The 22,587-nt window shown below is 51.8% G+C and overlaps 1 protein-coding gene across 4 annotated transcripts; it reads right to left on the bottom strand.

Moving 5' to 3' along the window:
- Positions 1 to 154: 154 nt before the first annotated feature.
- Positions 155 to 22,587, bottom strand: RPH3A (rabphilin 3A). Of its 4 annotated transcripts, none has more exons than XM_052691118.1 (21): positions 22,480 to 22,587; positions 16,031 to 16,119; positions 15,632 to 15,646; positions 14,283 to 14,414; positions 9,690 to 9,819; positions 9,406 to 9,492; positions 8,986 to 9,151; positions 8,753 to 8,779; positions 7,827 to 7,949; positions 7,310 to 7,396; positions 7,171 to 7,218; positions 6,903 to 7,100; positions 6,195 to 6,274; positions 5,769 to 5,843; positions 5,025 to 5,134; positions 4,507 to 4,633; positions 4,228 to 4,284; positions 3,902 to 4,053; positions 2,946 to 3,027; positions 2,338 to 2,434; positions 155 to 2,215 (listed from the first exon to the last, which is right to left on the bottom strand). In XM_052691118.1, the coding sequence occupies exons 2-21, from the start codon at positions 16,105 to 16,107 to the stop codon at positions 2,085 to 2,087; spliced, it is 2,001 nt and encodes a 666-aa protein (XP_052547078.1). In that variant the 5' UTR covers positions 16,108 to 16,119; positions 22,480 to 22,587; the 3' UTR covers positions 155 to 2,084. The 4 variants fall into 4 exon arrangements, with proteins under 4 accessions (XP_052547078.1, XP_052547079.1, XP_052547080.1 ...); XM_052691119.1 differs by lacking the exon at positions 22,480 to 22,587 and adding an exon at positions 22,287 to 22,439; XM_052691120.1 differs by lacking the exon at positions 15,632 to 15,646.

Consider the following 22,587-nt stretch of genomic DNA (forward strand, 5'->3'; position numbering starts at 1 on the left):
GCACAGGAGGGAAAGCCAAGCTCCACAGCACTGGGAGCTCTTTGTTCTGCAGGGATGGGGTACAAACATGACCATCCCACCCATCCCCCCCACCCCTGTGTTCCTATTCTCATAAGGAATGAAAGAAGCCAAGAACCATCCATTATTTTTTTTTTCTTTTCCAATAGTCTCACTTTATTAGATACCACACCAAGAAAGGATGTTGTGCTGCATGCAGCGGAAGACTGGAGTATTTCTAGTTCCTGTGTAACATTTTCTCTTTCTGTTAATATTTGTAAACTGATATTTTGCTGTAAAATCACTGCATGCAAGTTGGAATGCAAACAGCAGTAGAAGAGGCTTTTTGTTTCATTTTGTTCTTTTTGTTGTTGCTGTACCATTCCCCATCCATACGTGCATGCTTTATTTACAACGAAAAGAAAGTCATTCAGGGCAGAAATTACCATCAGAAAAAACTCAGAGGAGGGTGGCAAACAGAGACAAGGACTGTGGTTTGCACAATACCCAGAGTGGGACCAGCAAGTTGCACTTTATTTATTTTCATGGGTGCCAAGAGATGAGTTGAGCATCGGTTGTCTGAAGGGAGAGCAGGGCACATTGATACAGGACACAGGAGGAAGCTACCTCGGTAAAAGCAACCTTAATTTAATAGCTCTGCACGCACAAAGGAGGGTGGGCTGCTGCATGGCTGGAATAAAGGAATTGCTTAGATTTGATTTCATTTGTTCTTTTTTAAAGGTAACTTCAGAAGTTTCCCCAGCATTCCCCCATTCCTTGGGGGTTACGGAAATAAAAATATTTTAAATATATATATATATATTTCAAGAATAGGAAAATAATTCATCTCAGTGACAAGGAAGCTCTGCAGTACAGCTGGACTAGAGCACAGCAGGACACAGCAGCGAGTTGCATGGGGCAGCAGCACAGCCAGAGGGGCTGGAGCCAGGTTTTGCACAGCATGCGCGGGTTGTGGTTGACCGAAAGGACAGCCCAGCACTGCTCAGTGATGTTGCTATGCTTGAGGTTGTCCGGAGACAGCAGGGGAAGCAGGATGGGAACAGAAGTGAAGGGCATCAGTCTGAGAGCACTGCGGCTCTCTGCTAGAGACAGCAAAGAAAACACCTCCAGACAATCGTTAAAGCACAGCTTGTAGACAACAGATCTTGAAGACAACAGATCTTGTGCAGACTTGCAAAAACTATAACCAAAAAATATACGCATCCAAAAACGAAAAAGTTGGAAGACCTCTATCTGTGGCAGCTGCTGTCAGTGTTTGTGGTATTTTAAAGCAAAATCTATGAACATAACAGCTAGTTGGTGGGAAATTTTTTCTCCCTTGGCTTCCTTCCTGCACAGTGCAGCCAATGTTGGGGCAGCCCAACTGCACTGGACAGCAGGACAGCAGCAAAGCCTCACTCTGCCCTCAGCTCACCCTAACCAGCCCCAGCCTATGCTTCCCTGCAAGCACAGGATGGATCCCTGCATGTGTCTACCAGTGTTGTACAGCTGGTGGATCTTCCCAGCAGAAATTCAGAAAGACGCACTGCGATATTGCCCACATGGAGCAAATCAAAAGCTCAATCCGTGCTCACAGGGTGACATCTGTGACACATGCTCTGGATACTGAATGATAGTTACAACCCACATCAAGCCAAATTTTTCAGTATCAGCACCCAGCAAGCAGAACTATCCACTGTTGCCACATCCGTGCTCTAAAAGCAGTGGATTCAGGGGCCATACATCCTGCACTGGGATGGAGCAGTGAGCTGGGGCAATGGGACACGTGCTGTCACACACACCAACACTACGGCAGCACGCGTGAGACTACTGAGAAAGAGGCAAAGGGATGGGCACTGTAACTATTGCTTGACAAAACTGCACACCGGGATAATTCGATGACCCAAAAGAAAAGCAAGTGAATATAAAAGATCTGGGTTTGTTTTCACACAGAGGTGAGACTGGGGCACAAAGGATGCTTGGAGGAGGCAGAGCAGCGGTGCTGCCCAGGGCGCATAGCAAGGCATGGCTGCACTGGAAGACAGACAGACCTACAGGAGGGGTGCAGGACTGAGCTGTGGCTGCCTTTAATCACTGGCAACGTGGTTCTCATTCTGGAGGGTGTGCCAGCGCTCAATCTTCTTGTCTTTGTTCTTCAGACACTCGTACCAGTGTTTCAAGCGCTCCCCCTTTGCCGTAATGCCGAGCTGACAGCCGCCTGCAGGAAGGGGAGGAGGGAACATTCAGAGTTGATGCTGATATTCCACTGCAAAGCACTTGCATCCACCCATAGAGCCAGCCCTGTGTGGGGCACCCAACCACACGGAGATCTTCACTCACCAATGTAGTCGTTAGATTTGCCGATATCGTAATCCCAGACAGAAATGTCCAGGGACTTCTTGGCCAGGTCGCTGTGTTTGATATCATAGAAAAACTCCTGCAATGGGAGAACACCCACATCACCCCATGTTTGCAAGGAAATCATCCCTGGAAAACTGCTGTAAAGAATTGCAAATATCCTGAATTCCTGAGTTCAGAAACAAGGAGAAGATATTTAAATGGCAGTACTGAAGAGCAGATGCTCTTCTCCCTGAATGGTGGCACAGTCCACAAGCCAAGTCAGAATCATAGAATCACAGAATCATTAAGGTTGGAAAAGATGACTGAGATCATCACGTCCAACTGTATAGTTCACTCCTTGCACCTAACTGAGTCTCCTGCATGTTCCCCATCACAGAAACCCCAAAACCTGCAGCCACAACACTTCCCTAGGAGGTGCAGGAGGAGCCTGGCAAGAATTCCCTATTGGATTGGTGGCCAAAGGCAGAGAAATGTATCACCACAGTGGGTCAGGGTACCCATCTCACCCATAGCAATTCTAGGTTGCCCATGGTCTGTAAATACCACTAAGGTTGGTTTAACAGTAGGGAAATTACATACATCCTTACCTCATTAAACTCAGGATTCAATGTTTTCTTTTTAATCTGGGTCTTATGCTTGGCCTTTTTTCCCATGTCGGGTTTCAGCCAACTGGGGGCAACAGAAAATAGCACAAAATTCAACTGAGACAAGGGTGTGAGCTTGTATGCTACCAAAAAAGAGTGATTTTTGGACTCAAAGAAAGCAACCAGAGATATTTAAGGCAATGAAATGGGTTAGCCAGTCTCCCTTCCCACCTTCTAAAATTATCTCAAATAAATGTAAAACGAAGTAAAATCTTAAATAATCTTTTTTTTTTTTTCTCCTTGTATTGCCAGACTACATATGGGAAACCACACAGCCCTGTTTTGCAGGGAGCTGAGCTCAGCAGAGAGATTTCCCTTGCTCACAGCAACCAGTGCCACTTTCAAACCAGAAAGCTGACCTGGAGCCATGCCCTCAGCCCCTCACTGTCCCTCATAAAAAATGCAATGGGTCCCAAGTCTTCTTTTCCCAAAGAAAACTGCTGATGGAAAATGTGGCCAGGAATGTGTCAGTGCATACATTGGTGGCCAGATTTATATTTTAAAAAGCTAAAAATAGCCCTCTGTGTTTAACAAAGTGCAGACCAGCACTCTCAGCCAAGGTGGTTTCATCCAGAGAATGTGAACTGGTCAGGGGCTCATGCTCCACGTTGGGCTGCAGAACCCAAATTAAATTGCATGGTTGGCACTTGTTAGATCTGTGCTGGAATTTGGTTTAAAAACGGAAAGCCATCATTTTTCTGTTTGTGAAAATGGAAAATATCAGGAAAAAAAAAAAAAGAGACTGAGAAGGAGTACGGCTTAGTTCCACTCAAGATGCACAACACAGGTGCTACTGCATGGATTTTAGGGAGAACTGAGGGTGTTCTCCTGGTGACCCCATGTCATGGGCAGTCGGTGACCCTGTGGCTGTGTGTCATGGACAGTGGGTGCTCACTTACAGTTTAACGAAGGGGTCTGAGTACCCATTGGCGTCCATGGCTGCCAGGTGCACGCAGCGCACGATGCCCACAATCAGGCCTCCCTGCTGGGTGCTGTACATGAGGGACACCAGGATCTTGCCACGCTCCTCCACGTCCCCACCGCGATCCACCTGCAAGGGGAAGCAGCTGGAGATAAGGACACAAGCAGGGAGCAGAAGCCAGGCAATGGTAAAGAAGAGACAAAACAGACGTGAAGGAGACTTGTAGCCATGCACCAACCCCTTGTTGGTTCAATAAAGGGTTACAATGAAAGAGATGGGGTGAAAAGTGCTGAGGGTCCTTACCTCCTCCTCATACAGAGCCATCCCGCGAGACGAGCCTGTTGTTCCAGCACGCTTCATCTGGGATGGGGAAGGGAAGAAAAGGGACTGCCATGAGTGACCACACATGGGAAAGGATAAAAAGGTTCCCTGGTGTCCAGGCTTTGGGTGTAGCTTGGAACCCACCCCAAAAGACTCAACGATATCCAGTATCTACACTTTTGAGTTGACCCTGAACTCCCTCACACAGCGGTTGTTAACAACCTCAAAAGTAACAGTAGCAGAAATTTCATAGAAGCTCACTGGTATTACTCTCTCCAAGCAGATGTTGAAGTTCTTTTTCTGATTGGCCTTGAGTTTTTTCAAGGAAACTCTAGTTTCTCCAATAAACTCATTGTGGCCAAATTTGTCTTCATCGCACACGGAGATCCTGGAGAAAAGAGAAGGGCAAAGTGAGCATCAGACAGGCAGGTTACAGCAACACCTGGAGCATAAAACCACACAAAAACCCTCCTGCAAGGTGACCAGGGTGGGCAGAGGCAAACATCTGCCTTCCTCTGGCCAAATGGCCAGAAAACAGAACTTCTCCTCTGCCAGGATGTTTGAGAGTGCAGAGGCAAGAAGACAAGAGTAAGAAGTTCCCTTTAGACATCATACATTTTAAGGAACTTCTAATCATTTTATTGACCTGCATACTGTAAGATTAAGAGTGTGAAGCCCAGATGTGGACCCCAAATTCTTCATTTCCAGGTGCTCTGCCCATACCCTCTCCCAGCATCATCCTGCCAAGCACCAAGCAATGCCCCAGCTCCTCTACTTGCCTGAGTGTTTTCCTTGTCATGTCCTCATCCGTGATGCCGTGATACACCAGGGTCTCATTCCACACTGGGTTGCGGGTGTTGCGTAGGGTCTTTGTTCTCAGCTTATTTGACTACAGCACCAAAAGACAACACGGCACCTGAGCCAGGGCTTTGGGCACCTGTAGCTTATGGGAGGCAACTGGGCTGTGGCATCAAAGACTTAAGCTCTTTCCTGATGATGACACTTGGACTTACTCTGCATGAGACAAGGCAGCCAGCACATCTCTGTGCACAAAGTTAACCTGCAAATGCCAATTCAAGGCTTTTGCTCTTGGTTTCTCCCTCATTTTGCTCACAGTTCCCTTGGGCAGAGCTCAGCTGTAGGACTGAGCCCTGCATCCTGAGCACAGAGCCATGGCAGCAGCCCCGAGCCAACCATGCTCCTGCATTCCCAAATGATTTCTCCACTGAGCCGGATCCAACTGGGCTGGGGAAGGAGATTTCCAGAGCTTGCTTTGATGCGATGGGAAGGAAAAAGAACTTAGAGTTCCTTCTTCACAGCTCTAATTAGAACATGCCATGACTTCAAAGCAAAGCAAACCAAACTTTCAAACTCTGGTAATAATTAGGTTTTGTGTCGGGGAGAAGCCACACCAAGACTTCAAGGGGAGGAGATCTGCTGCAAGCCAGGGTCTGGGAGGCTTAGAAAACCTCCACTCACTCCCCAGGCCATGGCCAGCACACCCAGCCCAGGATAAGACACACCTTGCTGGCCCCAGGCAAGAGGTGCAGCTTTACATAAGGATCTGCCAGGCCATTCGAGTCCATCGGTTTCAAGCCCTGAAATATAATAAAGGAGACACAGGGTTAAGCAGAGTAGGGAAATGATGAGATCTATCCATGAAACAAGAAGAGAAGAGAAGGGAAAGGAGAGAGGGAAAAAAGGGAAAGGGGAAAGGGAAGGGGGAAAGGGGGGAGAGAGGGAAGGGGGCAGAAGAGAGCAGCTCTGAACATCTGGGATGCTGAGAAGCAGAAAAAAAAAAAAAAATCCAACTCCATCCCTCCCAGCCCCAGGGCGCTGGACACAGATTCACATCCATGAAAGAAAGGCAGAGAAAGAAAGCGCCCTGCGGTGGCACCGCACACACACGGTGATGGCATGCTGTGTGGCCGGGGCCGGGAAGGGCTCACCTTGGCACGGATGAGCGTGCAGTGCAGGGCGCTGTTCTCCTGGTCGTACAGCAGGCTGAACTCCAGCGCTCCCAGCGTGGCTGTATGGGAATGGCACCTCCTAAGAACCCCAGTCAATACCTCTGCTTAAGCAACCCCAATCAGCAATAATGAGAAAGATTTGCCTCTTAGATGTAAAAGCTTCTTATGGGCAACACCACCCAGCGCGAGCTGAGGATGCAGAAACGCTTCCTTGGTAGGAACAGGCTGGGGAGGTGAAGCCGTGTCCCTCCAAGGATGCTCATCCTCAGGCAGTAGAGATGCTTGTTAGGGAAGTAAATGGCCAAACATCGAGATCTTGTGGCATTAAGGTAGTAAAGCCACCAAGACTTTCCTACAGGTGGATGGACAAACAGCCAAATTTGGGCCTCTTGAAATGGGAAGGTCACATTAGCACAGATAATGGCACCCATTAGAGCTGAGTAACCTGGTGCAAAACTGAGAATGGGAGTGGGCTCGGCTGCAACTCCATCCTCCATCCCTCACCCAACCCAGCTGTCAAGAGCTTAAACCAAAGCACAATGACACCCTTAAGGCTCTGAGGTCCTTCCTACACTTGGAAGCACCCAAAGAATCACGGGGTGAAGTTTTGGAGAGCACTTTTCACTTTCCAGTTGGCTTTGTGTTTGTGGCACAAACCCACACATCCCCCAGCCCCTGGGTACGCACTGCCTTCATCAGAGTCATAGCTGTTGGCGTCTTCTTCCTCCTCCTCTGGGGGTGGCTGTCTCAATGGGGCTGGGGGCTGTGGGGCTCCAGGGGGCCGGGCTGGCCTCTCATCCCGAGCTGGGGGTGCAGTGTAGCCCCCGGCCCTCTCCTCCTTGGGGGCTGCACGGGCTGGTTCCGGGGGTCCCGGTGGTGGGCTTGCTGCAGGAGAGACCCCATTAGCCCCCAGTGTGTGCTGTCCCCAGGCCCTCAGCAGGAGCCCAATGTTTACCTTGTGTTTCCAGCATGCGGCCAGCTGCCCCAGGACCTGGTCTTGCCGCTGAGGGTAGATACATGGTTAATGGGATGACCATGGTGATGCACTTCCCAGTCTGACATTGGGGTCTCCACCCCAGCCCACAGCACCCTACCTGCAGGTGCTGCTGGCTTGACAGTGGCAGCGGGTGGCCGTGGGGGTGGCGTGGAGTTGGTTTGCATGGAGTTGGCTCTCTTCACACCTGTAAGTGAAAGCAGGATCAGCACTGGGGATGGAGCAATGCAATCCTGCCTGGGAGCTGAGCATTGCCCTGGTGTGGAGCTGACAGCCTCCAGCCTCGCAGAGAATCCCTGCTCCTTTTTGCCTCCAGATCACAATTTTTCCTTCTCTGCTTTTGAATCTAAACAACATTGAGCGTCGCTCCACCCTCACACCAGGCAGGAGCTACAAGTCTCGTGGGCACATGTCCTCATCCCTGCTGGCTGTAAGAAACAGGAAAGCGTCTGTCCTCAGAGCAGCACCCAGCACACACGTTTCCAGCCTTATCAACTTCTGCAAGCTCAGCCCTTGAGTGACAAGTGGGCTCATCCCATATCACCACTCAGCACAGTGAAATGGATCGGTGCCAGCAGTGTACACGAGCACACCCGTGTGCAACACATGGCTCTCACCAGGGCTCCTGCTGACCCCACTCTCGATGGTGGGGTCACGGCTCTCCGTGTCTTCACTGCCACATGGCCCCATCCTGCCCTCAGCTGGCTTGCGGACCCGGGCTGCCATCGTCACCTCACTGCCTGTAGGAGTGAGAAACAGGACGGTGAGGTTCATCCCACCCATCCCTGGGGGAACAGGAGGAAGAAGAAAAGAAGGAAGAGCCACACACAGCCTGCACGTAGCGCTTGGAAACATCCAAAGCACACAGCGCATCATACAGACACCAGGAGGCAGAAAACAAGGACATCCATCAGTGCCCATCAGCCCCTTAATGACCTTACAGGACAGGGAGATCATCTTTTCTGTTTGCCAATCATCTGCTATTTATTAGCAGGATGTCAGCGACAGCTGCCCGTGTCTCATTTGCGCACCCCCTGGCGGCCATCCGAGCGGATAAATCACCGCCGCGCTCACCGGGGCGCCTGCACCGCTGCTCCTTGATGAATCGCAGCCCGCAGATGGGATGCAAAAGGTCCCAGCACTCACCCGGCTCGTGGGTATAAATCTTTGCTGTGACACAAATGGGCTGTTTATCCTTGGCTGCGCGCAAGGAGAAGTGAAACGCAACAGATTGCGGAGGGAGGCGAGGGGGTGCGGGTGAGGAAACGGCGAGGCAAGGAGTCATTTTCCAAGAGAGCTTTAGGAAAATGAGGGTCAGGGTGCGAGCATGCTGGGGGCCTGGAGCAGCTGGGACAAATCCTTCCTGCATGGCAGGAGAGCAGCATCATCTATAAGGAGACAGCAGCTCTGCTCAGAGCATTCAATTGCAGTGCGTGGGAAGGTCCCAGGGAGCTCAGCACCAGCTGGAAGGGGAAACCCCACTGGGCAGCATCTACACAGGGGAAGGCATTGGAAGAGGGCACGGGACACACATGGTGCTTACCACAGTGGTCCTGTTCGTCTGCCTGGCCTTGGGAGCACAAACAGAGTGAGAAGCAGTGAGGGATCCCACAAACCCAGAGAACTCCCTCCCCCCAGAAAAGCCCTTCAAGAGGCAGTGAGGATATCAAAGCAATTTCTGGGACGTTAAAAATACCCATAGCATCCCCCACGACTGCCAGGACACTCATTTTTTAGGGCTCAGCATGATGGGGACCCCTGTGCAATGCCACTTACCCCGACCAGGTGTGCGGGATGGCAGCTTTGGGTCCGGGGCTGGTGGCTCAGCTGGACTGGGCTCACTGGGGGCCGGGGGCACCTTGCTCTTGCTGACAGGCATTGGCTGAGGCAGCATCTGCTTGGGCAATCCCTTGAAAAACCAAGCGCCAGACCGCTTCCACACCTGGGGGGAAAAAGACAGGGGGTGAGCTGAGGGCACACAGCCCCTTATCCCCATCCTCACAGCTCCTCTTGCTATTTATTCAACTCTTTGATTTCTCTCATCCAGTTCTTGCTGTGACAACCAGGAGCCCCTGAGATTATTTGCAAGAGAAGAATAAGGCATTTTATCCCAGAGCATCCTATAAAAACCTTGCTGAAGGAGAAGGGTAAGGTACAGCAGTGCTGCTCCCAGTTAAGGAACGTGGCCGCGCTCACCTCCCGCTGCTCACTGCAGATCTTGCACAGCCAGATGGGGTGGGGACGGCTGTTGGTTGTCTCAACGCCACACTTGGTGCAGACATTCTGCAGAGAGAGAGAAAAATGTCGTGGGGCAGAAGGACGTCAGACGGGGATGTTAGGCCTGGGCCAATGGAAGATGGGATGATGGGAGATGGACAACGAGGGATGGGGTAACGAGGGATGGGCAATGGGAGACGGGACAACTGGAGATGGACTAATGAGAGATGGAAAAACAAGAGAAGAGATAACAAGATCCTCACCTTCTTGCAGTCCTCGCAGACAACACAGGCAGAGCCACGAGGCCCCAGCTGCTCCCCGCAGAGGATGCAGCGGTTCACGCCATCCCCCAGCACGCTGCGGCGCATGTCCTCCAGCCGGGTCATCAGACGCCTGGAGGAGACAAATTGTCACCATGGACATTGCAGCCCTGCCTCAGGAGGCCTTGGGGCAGCTTCTGCTTTTCAGCAGCAGGCTGTAGCCGTGGGGAATGCAACAGGGGGGAACGCAGCCCGAGGGGCACGCTGCAATATTATAATCCCCCATGGAATTACTATAATTTGCACTCCTATTGACTTTCCTGCTGATGTCGACTGCTACACGTGCAGAAAAATGCCAAATGTCAGCATCTCCTTGCAAAGCAGCTTGACGTCAGCCAAGCAGCTTTTGCCCAAATGGGGAAAAAAATAAAAACAAAAAAATCCATCCTGCTATTGAGAAGAATATTGGAATGGTTCTAGTGAGAAGGTTGAATGAATTAATTGATTTTCTCATTTTCTACTGAAAATATTGCATATAGTTTACCATAATTTGCAGCCCTTTGAGTAAAACGCCAAAAACCCACCAGAGAACAGTCTGCAAAAACACATCTGTTAACTGCAAACGTACAACAAACAAACCAACAAAACCCAACAGTTGAGCAGCGCAAACTCAAAACTCAATAGTTCAGCTGCCCCCAGCGGCACACAGGGGATTTGTAAAACTCATCCACAGGAGAGCAGGTGCCAACCCTGAATCCAAGACCTACAGATAGTGCTGGAAGGGGAAAATAATGCATCATTGATGGCACTCAGGGAGAAAAAAGGAAGAGGGGAGGAAAACAGAGTTCACCGGAGCAAACGGCACAATCCTTACCCGCAGGGTCTTTCTCCACTCCCATCACAGCATGACCCCAATCTGACAAAGATGCTAACACAACGTGCATTTGAAAAATAAGGCATTTAAGAGACGTTTTCCCACATCTGATGGCATCCGCAGATTGATGATAGGTCTGCCAGCACCTTGCAGTTGCTCACAATCAGCGTCCCAACCCTGGTCAACATCCCACATGTCACATCCCACTTTGCACTCGTGTCACTTTACGCGGGTCCTTGGAGAGGAAAAGCAGCAAGTGGGGAAAAACAGGTTGCATGCTCCAAGGCGTTTTACTACAGCTCATCAAATGCCTCCTCAGCAGCTGGTTGGGATCACCAAGAGCCTCTGGGAGCTCTTCATCAGCCACTGAACCAAACCCAAAGCGTGGACTCATTGCTCCATGGTGAAGCAGAGGTTGTCAGCCCTTTCAGTGTGGCTGCAATGGGTTCTTTGGGTGGGCGATGTGTTTAACCCTACTGGTGGGTTTCCAACTGGTTGGTTTCCCACCTGTTATTTCACACTGCTGGTTTCCCTCTCATGTGTTTCCCACTCGTGGGTTCCCACTGATGGGCTCCTGATGGTGGATTTCCTATTCATGGGTTCCATGCAGTGGGATCATCTCCCTGCACACGGCGGCAGCAGGCAGTTCTTTGTTACAGCTTTATTTCCAAGATGTCTGTCCCTGCCTCTGAGCATCCGTTTAATGCTCTGCAGATCATCCTACGTGATTCCCTCCTACGCAACCAGTTGGGTGCCAGAGCCATTAGCACAGGGTCATTTTACACCCCTTGACTTCAGCAGAGCTGGATTATCCCATAAACAAGCATCATGCTCATTAAAACCTAGAAACTGATTGTTCCCAAGCTACTTCTTACTTTAATTAAGCCCATGGCAGAGGGTCACAAAGGAGCCCATGGCAGGATGGCTTTTTGCTGCATGTCAATACCATAGTGATTTTCTACCCCATATCTGACCATGTGCAACACGAGCACTTTGTCCCCACTTGGCCAGGGAAAATATTTCTGAAGCAAAACCCTTCATTTTCTCAGCAGCAAAGCACATTTATCTGCATTTTTTTCCCCTGTGCTGCAACAGCTCAGCTCCAAAGAGAGACAGCTTCCCGTTGGAAATCTGCAAGCCCAAACAAACTTATTATAGAAACTAGAACAAATGGCACAATCAAAGCAGGAAAAAGAAAAAAAAGAAAAGAAAAAGAGGGAAAAAAAAAAAAAAAAAGCCTTAACATTTCAAGAGATTCATTATTTAGCTGCAAAATCTTTCCCTGTCTCTCATTTAGCAGAAGGAGCTCCTTAAGAGGTTTTTTAACCAGTGGAAGTGCTTCAGCTGGCACCAAACACACCTGTGGCGCTCATTTAAAACGAAGCCCATTTGCCTAATTAAAACATCCATTCAAGCCAGAGAAATTGGGCATTTTTTTTTTTTCCTGATTCAAATGCTGCCATGAGAGGAGAGTATAAAAGATTAAAATCGAAGTCAAGGGGCGAAGCTGGCAGAAGGAGGCAAGCTGGGACCTGATGGAGGAGATCACAGGGCACAGAGAGGTGTTCTCATGCTAGGCATGAGCTGCAGTCCTGCTGCCAACAGCAGCAGGATTTACAGCATTTCAAAGCAAATTTGGTTTGTTTTTTTCCACTGCATCTTGTGGTGCTCCTGCCCTGGCTGTGTCCACCCATCTCTGCCTTCCCATGGACTTTTCCTTCCTCTCCATGCCTTGGAAGCACTAATTTTTATGGTACACGTCAAACAACCATCACATCCCCATCCCATTCCCCTGCGTGTCCCTAGGACCACAGCGTTTGCCTTACTACTGTGTGCCCTTCGAAGCACCCATCCTTCTGAGTCAAAGGGCAGGAGATAACACTAATAATAAATGGTTAAAATAGGGAATAAATAAGCAAAATAAAATAAGCAGAGGAAGAAAAGAAAGTGGTGGCACTAAGTCCCACATTTGGGGTTCCTGAAGGCAGCAGGCAGGGAGGGAGTGCATCCCATCCATCACCAAAAGTGTGTGCTCGTGGCTGATGGCAGCAAGATAGAGCCAGGCAATGCTGCCTATCTGGGATGCTTCACATGCACCTGAGATAAGAGCAGTAAAACACTTCCCTGGTAATAAAACATCTGCCTGGCCCCATAAATATGCTTTGGGAGAGCACCTGCAGCTAGCAATGGTCCAGGACTGGCAATATTCCCTGCCGCCACACAGGAAAGAATGGCACAGGATGTTTAATGGGATGGCAGTGGCACAGGGGAGCATTTAGTGCAGTGGGTAACCCTGCGTGGGGCAGGGATAGGGGAGCTGCAGGGACAGCAGGGACAGGATGGAGGCAGAGCCACACGTAGGAGGATTTGGGGGGAAGATATCCCTTATAACAAGCCCTGAGCTGCAGAAAGCCCTCCGTCAGCCCACTGCATCGCTGCTGAAGGTGATTCAGCTCCTGCTCTCCTTCCAGATCTCTCCCTGCCATGAGACAATGACCCAGCCATAAGAAAACAACACCAAAGTGTCCCCGTCCTACAGCCCCAATCAGCGCCCAGCCCACGTCTCCCTCTGGCTGCCCTGCTGCTAAAAATAAGCTTCGGCTGTGGATTAATCCCAGCTGTGTTTGACATGAGTGACCCCACAGACATCTTCCAGTGAACGCATCGACCTGCTGCTGGGTGAAGGGGGTTTGGTCCGAGGGCTCTGGGAGCAAGACAACCCCCCTGCACCCCTTAAATTGTTCTTTATATCTACCAATCCTGCTTATTTTATTGTTATTTTTAATGGGAGACCCCTTTTCCACTTGGGGAACGTAAAACCCATCATGATCCCATGGTTTTCTGGGAACATCTCCCAAAGGATGCAGAGCTCAACAGCTGCATCCCTGCACACATCATCTTCCACAACACACAGAGCTCTCCTGGATAACTTCCAGGGTGATGCTCTATAGACACTATCCCCTATTTCCATTGCTGCACATCCTCCAATTCATGCTGGAGCCAACGGCACGAAGGAGCTGGCAGGGCTCCTCCTGTGCCTGCTTGGAAGGGGGAACTGGCCAGGGGTGCAGGGTACCATCTTTCACCAATTTCCTTCGGATGGGCTTAGGATATTCCCCCCCCTCCAGCCCACACATCACAGTCTGCAAACATCTGCTGCAATGCACAATAAGGGGAAAAAAAAAAAGATATCTGCCTCACTGCTAACATTCCTGGGAACGTAATCCAAAAAAGCATCACTGCTGAGAGTAATTCTTAGCAGGCTGGAAATGTGCAAAGCTGGGGAAATGCTGCTCGTAAGCTCTTTTGCAGAATGAATCAGCAGCGAGCTCTCTTTCCATTCATAGGCACTTGGGGCTGGTTTCTACAAGCAGTAGAGGAAAGCTTGGCACGTTTTGGTGCTGGATGCAAGCAAACTTTGGGTCCTGGAGCTGCTCAGAGCTGCTCCAAACTGAGTATTTTGGGAAACAAAACAAACCTGGCGTTGTCAAGAGGCAACAGGCTGCAGCGTGCGGATAGGGCAGTTTGCAACAGCAGAGCACTGTGAATACACACGTTTAGGTGCCATTCACCAGCACGTGAGCACGTGCCAAGGTCTTTTGGTGAACAAAAACCTACAAGACCATCCATTCTCAGCCCGGAAATTCCCCAGCATCACTCTGGGTGGAACACTGAAGGCACCCATTGCCCCCACATCACATCCCACCGCCGCACCCGCTCACCCGATGCGCTCCTGCTCCATCTCCTCCATCTTCTCAGCACGGGCGATCACGCGGTTGATGATCTCCTTCTCCTCATCCGTCAGCTCCTCTCCCTTGCGCTGCCTCTCGGGCTGCCCACCCCGAGCTGCCCATCTGCAGGGAGAGAGCAGGGGGCAGCCAGGCACCACGTTCCCCAAAAAGGGGAAAAATCATGCAAGCCCTCTCTATTCTCCATACTCTCCTCCTGGCTGGAAGCTGATGTTCCCATTTCCCATTTTTGCAGGGTGTGTTCTATGCATTTTTTCACCCCAATTCCCAACACCATGTGCTCAGCTCCCCATGGCCCCATCCTGCTGGCTGTGCACGTGGCATGGCCACACCTGTCCTTGAATCCCTCCATCCCCAGCACAGCCTCTCACTGGATTCCATGCAATCTACAGAGACACTAATTATAATTAACCCATGGCTGAGACTGCTGCTGTAAATTAAAACCCATCTGGCTGCCATCCATTAGTGATCCCAAAAGGTGTGAAATCTGAAGGTGGCACTCCTGGTTCTGTCCCTTTTGGTGGTGTTTCCAGACCAGCTCCATGGAAAACAGACTTGGGGACCTGGCTCTGAGCACATTCACAGATCCTGGGTCCTTGCTTTATGGACACCTCCTACAGCAACAGACTCCCAAGCATCACTGTCTCCCTTTGCTATGAGGAACTTCAGGAAAACATCAGAACACAAAACAAGAGATTTGTTTCAAATTGAGAGACGTTTCTTTCCCAAAACCTCTGCCATTATCCTCATGTTCAGCCAGGGCTGCATTCGGTTGCACTCCCCATCCTACCTCTTCCCACAGCTGCTCTGTTCATGGCGATGGGGTACCTGCAGCAGGAGAACCCCACAACCAAACCTGCGAGCTTCCCTGTTACCATCCTCCCCAAAAAGTTCCCATGAAAAGCAGCCCCAACCCGGGTACCAGGCAGCATAACCCCAATTCCCACACTGCATCCTACAGCTGGCAGCAGAGTGGGGACACCAAGGGGGACTCGGAATGCAAGCGAGGAGATGGTGAGGATTTGGAGGAATCATGGCAGGGATGTGCAGTGCTGGAGAGAGACACTTTTGGGGTTAAAATGGTCTTTTTGTGCTTCCTGAGATGCTCTGAGCATCTCCACAGGCACCCTGTTCCCACTGGAGTTACAGAGCTTGTCAAGGTAAAAAGACCATAAATTCATTAAGGCGGCGCTTCCTAGAGATTATTGCTTTTCCTATAACCAGGGTGAGGTCCTCCCTGTCTTTTTCAGAGTGTTATAACACAACTAAAGTGCAATGGGGCAAAAAAAAAAAAACCAAAAAAAATCAAGTGGGATACTCACTGCTCCTTCTCGCTGCTGGAGGCACAGGGAAAGAGAGGGGACAAGGATGAGGAGAGGAACAGGATGGGGGTGGCTCAGCCTATGCTTGGCCACTGCATATCCCCATCCACAAGACCCCATGTCCCAAAACCATTCTTTATGTCTCAAAACCAATCCCCATGTCCTGAAACATCACAAAACCAGATTCCACATCCCAAAACCAGGTCTCGCATCCCAAAACCAGACCCTGTGTCCCAAAACCATTCTCCCTGTCTCCAAACCAGTCTCCAAATCCTCAAACCAGCCCATGCCCATTGATCCCACCAGGACAGAGAACTGCTGTGTGATGCCCCTCAGCACCCAGCAAGGTGACATCGCCCTGCCCGCTGTCCTCATGGAGGACCCCCCCGCCCCCCTTACCTGGCTCTGAGGGACATGGTTCTGTCACCGGGGCACATCCAGCGGTCAGCACTGCCACCCACCACCGCGTCGGTCATCGCCGAGGGGACCTGCGGGGATACGGACGGGTTGGGGACGCGGGGCATGGAGCAGCGCTATTTAGCATCCGGCGAGCGCTGACTCATCGCGTCGGGCAGTCAAATCGCTTCGCTGGGTTTTGGCACAACGAGACGCATCCATCATTTTCCCCACCGGGATACAGCGGAGCTTTTTGTCACCCTCCTGCTGGCAGCCGGTGCAGACAGCTGCCGGTGGCGAGGGGGTGGTACGGGGGGGGAGGGGGGGATAACCCCGCCTGGCCCCGATCCCACTGCCTGAGAGCTGCAGGGATGGGGATGGAACTGCCGATCACTGCCGCCACCACGCACAAAGCCCACAGCCCTCCCCTCGGCGCGGATGTAATTAACGAGATGCCCGACCTCGCATTAATTGCAACGCTTCAGAGCTGGGAGGGAAGAGGAGGTTTCCCTTCCAAACAGAAAAATATATGTATACAAACTGGGAAACTTTCCCCCAAAACGCAGCACATCTCCTCTCCTGGGGAACAAAACTCCCTCTTAGGTATTTTGGCATCTTGAAGTCTCTGCAAAATGCAACATCGCGCAGTGCTGGAGGAGGCTCTGGATGGCAAAGCCCAGCCTGATGCCAGCCCCATAGGTGGGTGCCAAATGAGGTGCCCATGGGTCCATCCATACATCCATGGGTCCATCCATATATCTGTTTGTCTGTCCAGACATATCCATGGGTCCCCCCCACCTCTCCATTGCAGGTTGAGGGGCAGCGCAGCATTGCCTGCATTGCTCGCAACACTTGCATTTGAATTGCTCCTTCCTACCTGCAGCACTGCTGGGGAAAAAAAATAACAATAAATCCCAAACCCCTCTGCAGAGCCTGGCCCGTGGTGACAGGGCTGCAGTTTTCCCTTGGTGCAGAAAACATCAGCAAATCCCATCCCCATGAGTTTCAGCAGATGGAGGAACGTTGATGCCTATTTGCAAATGGGTCCCAGAAGAATGGAGATATTGACCCCCCAAAAATGATTTTAACTGATTTCAGACCTCCTTACTGATTTCAGCAGCCACCAACCCTGGATCACAATGGCTGGTCCTGGTTTTACCTCCCAGCATGAGCACACTGGGTCAGGCTGAATCAATAAATAAAGAGGTGCTATTTCTGGTGCCATTTCCACATCCTCAGCTGAGCGGAGAAAGCAGTTTGGTGATGTTTCCCCTGGGCTGCTCCATGCAGGTGGGGCTGAGCCTTGTCACAGGGCCAAACCCATTGTGCTGGGGAGGAGGAGGAGGATGGCAGCACCAGGGATGAAGGCTGGTCCAGAGGACAACCCAAGCACAGGCATAGGACCTTGGTAAGGTAGGAAGCCAGTCTCACATTGGGGCCATTGGAAGGCTGGGAGCTGAAATCCCAAATTCTGAGTGATGAGAAAGTGTGCACTGTGCCCAGAAAGGGGAAAAAATATCCCCATCCTCTGCTCTGCAAAGTTGCAGGGGTTTTGCATCTGTCCCTATAGTGTTGGCAGGGGGTGGAGGATCACCTCTGTTTTCCCAAAAACTTCACGATGACATCTATGAGAATTCCATGGGGTAACGAGAGCTCTGCTGGCTTCGTGCGGTGCCTTTGCTTTTTGCCAAAACAGGAGGCTGATTGACAAGGTCGGTTCAATAAGCAAATTGCTCATTTCCATCCCACAGCCTCTGCCGACACCTGCACTGCAGCAGCAAAGCTCACAGCACGATTTATGGCCAACACTGGGAACTCAGCCCCTCACTCTGATTGTGGTTGGCATCGCTGCCCACAGCAGGGAGTTGGAACCCAACGATCTTTAAGGCCCATTCCAACCCAAGCCATTCTAGGACTCTGATTTCTCCCCTATGTTGCTTGTCCTGTCATGCTCTGGGATGTGCCCAAGGTTGGCTGGGATGTTCCCAGCAGAGCCTTACCAGGGACTGAGGAACATCCCTGGGTTTTCCCAGCAAAAGGCACAGAGATGCTGGGAGGAAAACTTCCCCCACTGGAGCTTTCTAACAGCAGAGAGACCACAGTGTGGATGCAGAGGAGCCCAGAGATGGAGGAGTGCAGGAGCCCTTCCCTTTACCTATAAATAATAGATTTGGAAGCTCTACTTCGCATTACTTCCAGCAACTACTATTGCTTGGCCCTAATGCTTGGTTGTGCATTTTTAGCACACGGCAAAGAACAAAATCAGCTGGCCGTGGCTTTCCCTGCCCCAGATCTCTGCAAGAAGCAAGAGGCTGTGGCAGTTCAAGCCGTGATCTGGATGACATTAATGAAATGGAAATTTTCCACCCTAAGGTACCCAGACCCAGGGCCATCCAAAACAACGTGACCCCTGTTCGCAGCGCACGCAGACACCACAGACAGAGCAGAAACCATTGGCATGACCCTGCCAGATCCTTTAAACCGAGCCAAAACCCAACCTTGGAGCATCCCCAGCACCATTCGGTCCCACGCTCCTGGTGCACCCCAGCACTGCCAGGAACAGCAGCAGGGTTTTAATTCCTGGCCTTGAGGAAGAGCTGTGTGATGCTCCGCTATTTCTGTATGCTGCAGCCCATGCGTTTGGCTGTGCCTAAATGAAAAGGGATGGAACCACTTCCCAGCATTGCTCTACATGGCACCCGTAAGGCAGCAGAGCACCCAGCATGGGCAGCCCCACAGGGAGACCCATAGCATGAGCCCACCCCTCCCCACATCACTTCAGCCATAGGGGTGGCACGAGGGACCTGGAGTCACCACCATTAATCTGCCATCTGCAGAGAGGGTCTCCACGGTATGGGTGACCCAAAGCCCAACAGATATCTGCCATAGAAAACAAAAAATTCAGTATTTTAAAGACTCTCAGTGCAATAATCAGGCTCTTACGGTGAGCTCAACATTTCTCACTTCACGGTGCCTGCAGAGATGTTTCCACCAGCAAAGACACTGACACAGGCAACCTATTTCTCCAGCCTTCTCAGCTCTGCAATGCAGCTTTCTTAAATATTGAATAAGTCTGCCGCTCTACACCACCTGCCAGTGCCAATGATGAGGTAATTTTTGCATTGACAAAGCCCTAACGCGATTAATCTGGTTTGAAAGAGGAGGATTTCAGGGCTGACCGCTCACCCGGTGAAAGGTGCAGCTCCAGGTTCCCCGCCAGCAGCCAGACCCCGAGTGAAAAGCCAACGCGGTGCCAAGGCTGCGCGCTCCCGGGGCGGCAGCGCCAAGCAGGGCTGAGCTCGAGTGGAGCCAGGCACTGTCCTTCAGGGCTCTTGTGATTCACACTCAGCTGGGAAAACGAGTGGTTGGTGGCCCAATGGGCTCCGCAGTGCCGTGCCCATGGGACCATGGGTGGGAATTTAGGGAACGGTGACCCGCTGACCATCGGCTGAGCAATGAGAAGAGCAGATGCGGGTGCTTTGCTGCAGAACCTGGAGCACCTCAGTTTTTCAGCACACACGCGTGCATCACCAAAACACCTTCACTGCTGAATTGCTCCCTGCTAGTAGCTGCTTCCATGGGATCCTACAGTCTCTGTACCCCAGCAGACCAGAGTGCACCATGGGGGACCCAGAGCATAAATATGGTGCAAGCACTGAGTTCACCACGCCGCTCCAAATACTGATTTAGGTTGGACAGGACCTTAAAGCCCATCCATTTTCAAACTGTGTTATGGGCTTGTTGCCACCCATCAGCTCAGGCTGCCCAGAACTCCATCCATGGCCTTGAGCACTTCCAGGGATGGGGCAAACTCCAAACTTCACCTACAGGGCAATGAGCACTCGTATTCTGGCTCATCCCAGGCACAAATCATTGCAGAAGGTTTGGGTAAATCCAAGCAAGCTGCTTCATGGCTCACACTTTAGGAAACTGCCTATGTTAGGGACTTTCCTTCAATAGAAAGAAAAATGAGATGCAGATCTCAGCAGGCAGCATTGTGTGGAAGTGGTAACCTGACTTGGCAGCACTGGGCACCAGTAACAGGCAGAAAGGGTGGATAGATGGGATGGATGTGATGATGGATGGAAAGAGAGATGGGTGAATGGGTGGATGGGGGGATGGGAGGATGAAAACAGGTCCAGAAGGAGCAGAGCTCCCTGTGTGCATGCATCCTGCACCGTGCATGGGCAGATACTGCTCAGTCAGGGGTTCCTGCACCAGCTCCTGGAGTGGCACAGCTTGCACCCATCTGCTCCCAACGGCACTGAGCATGCAGAGCTGCTCCCTCAGATACCTGCACCATGAACACTTGCAAATGCTAGAAATGCAGCTCTGATGTGAGACAACACAAGGCAGAGAGGTGGGATCCAGTGCAAAGTCCTCTGGTCGCATTGCAGCACAAGCAACGGTCCAGGAGTCCTGGAAATTCAGCTTTGGAGAAAGAGCCAGAAGCAGCAAGCCCTGACCCTGGGGCCATGCCATCCTCTGGCCCCTGCCAGGCATGGCAGGGAAAAGGGAAGCTCATCCTGCAGCTTGGCACCATTTGGTTAATTAAGGCTAAACGTGGCCAGCAGGTGAATGAATGGCAGCGGTGCCTGCAGTCTGCAGGTGCAGCAATGCTCAGATGATGGGTACACAGTGAATGCAAAGCACCGTGTGTCCTGGCCACCAAGCACGTGGCACACACCGAGCCCACCCTCCCAGCCCCATGGCATCCCTCCAGCCCCAGTTCCCAGCTTCCTGCTGTTCTCCAGGCAGAGATCCATCCCAGCAGCATGCAGTCAATTCGGGTTAATCAGAGAATCAGAGAATGGAATGGCTTATATTGAAGGAGACCTTAAAGATCGCCCTTTTCCAACCCTGTGCCACAGGCTGGCTGCCTCCCACCAGATTAGGCTGCCCAGGGCCCATCCAGGCACCTCCAGAGATGGGGTTAGGCAGCAGAATGACATCTGTTCACATTACTCCCCTGTGAACCCAAAGCCATCGTGGAGCTGTCACCAGGATTACTCCCCCTGATGAATGGCAAAGAAGCACATCAAGGGGAAAACATCTTTTTGGTTCTGTGCAATTATCCCAAGCTCCTACCCAGGCAGTGCCCAACATTTTGATCAGAACAGATCCTGGCACAGGGATCCATGCACTGGTGGAGGCAACCAAAGAAGTTCAGCAAAAGCTCCAAGAACTGCCTGCAAATGCAGCAATGCAAAGAGTGCTCAGAGGTGGCACATCCAGCTTGCTGCTGGGAAGTCAAGAACAGACCCAAAACTGCCCTGCAGGGGCTGAGCACAGGGTCTGCACTGCAATTCCTAACAGGAGGAAAGACTGGGGTGGATACACATCCCATCATGGGGTGCTCAGGGCTGCAATGCCATGCATGCAGGTTGCAGGCCCCACACCTCATTAATATCACTGTGCCCTCATCCCATCCAGCAGAGCCCAAACGCACCCAGCGAGCAGGAGGGGAGTGGTGCAGCTCCAACACGTGGGTACCAATGAAAACAGCTTCCAGCACAGCAACCCCCACAGCTCACCAAGGGTACCGGCCCCTGCCGCACCCCACCCAGCTTAACTGGAATGAGCAATTAACCAGCTGTTTGTGCCCCGAGCGGTTCATCAGCTGCCACCACTAATTGGCAGCCACTGCGGTGACACTGCCTCCGGTCTGCGGCAGCAGGACGGTGCCACCACCGCCACGAGCGGCGTCCCTTCCTCTCGGATCCCACAGTACCCCAATACTCGGGCATCAAACGCTGGATGCACCCCACAGATCACCCAGCGCTCTGCTTTCCTTCACGGTGCAAAGGAGGAGGAGGAGGAAGGGCTGAAGGAGGCTTTGCAAAGCAGGGATGCGTGGATGCTCGTTCCCAATGGGGCTGGAGGGAGCTTTGATAGAATCCCTCCCCGCAGCCCCGCCGCTTCCCAAGGAAAGGCTGAGCGCCGATCTCCCCTACACTCAAAGAGCAGCTCGCTAAATCCCCGCCAGATGAACAATGCATCATCAAATAAACCCCGGTATCACGACATTAACAATATTTATTTTCAGGCTAAGCTGCAGCCCGGGCTTTTGATACCAGTAATTAAAGCAAATGGTTCATCTGTTATCAGCTTTGCATCCCAGCAGGCAGCTCCCTGCCTTCCGATCCCCTTCGTTCATCCTTTCCCATCCGTTTCCCCCGGAGGGGATCGCCCCGACCCCCCACGCTGTGTCACATCCCGGGTGCGATGTGGCACGGACCGAGCCCGGAGCAGAGCTCACCCCATGCCCACTCGGAGCGGTAAAATGAAGAAGCGTTCCTCGCTCGCAGACTGCCTCTTTTAACCCCGTCGGCAGCACTTCTGCCCGTCCTGGAACATGATGCTCGGGGACAGCTGGGTCCTCCTACCCCGCAGCTGCCTCAGACCCTCAACCCCGAGCAGGGCAATGCAGACCCCGGCTCTCAGCTCCTTACCTGGCCCGTCCCGGCTCGGCTCAGAGCGGCTCCCCGGCAGCACTGCGGAGCAGCGCGGAGGCGGCGCGGGGAGGGGACGCGGCCGGGGCGGCCCCGCAACGCTGCCCG

The sequence above is a fragment of the Tympanuchus pallidicinctus genome, unplaced genomic scaffold (genome assembly GCF_026119805.1).
Source record: "Tympanuchus pallidicinctus isolate F22 unplaced genomic scaffold, pur_lepc_1.0 scaffold28, whole genome shotgun sequence".
In the NCBI taxonomy this organism is placed as follows: Eukaryota; Metazoa; Chordata; class Aves; order Galliformes; family Phasianidae; genus Tympanuchus; species Tympanuchus pallidicinctus.

Bases quoted from the DNA above. Each gene is read 5' to 3' on its own strand.
- RPH3A (XM_052691118.1), bottom strand. From the start codon at position 16,107: ATGACCGACGCGGTGGTGGGTGGCAGTGCTGACCGCTGGATGTGCCCC. The intron at 9,152-9,405 runs GTGAGCGCGGCC...TTTTCCCCCCAG, and splicing joins TCTGCAGTGAGCAGCGGGAG to GTGTGGAAGCGGTCTGGCGC. The intron at 4,285-4,506 runs GTGAGCTTCTAT...TCCCCATCCCAG, and splicing joins GCTTGGAGAGAGTAATACCA to ATGAAGCGTGCTGGAACAAC.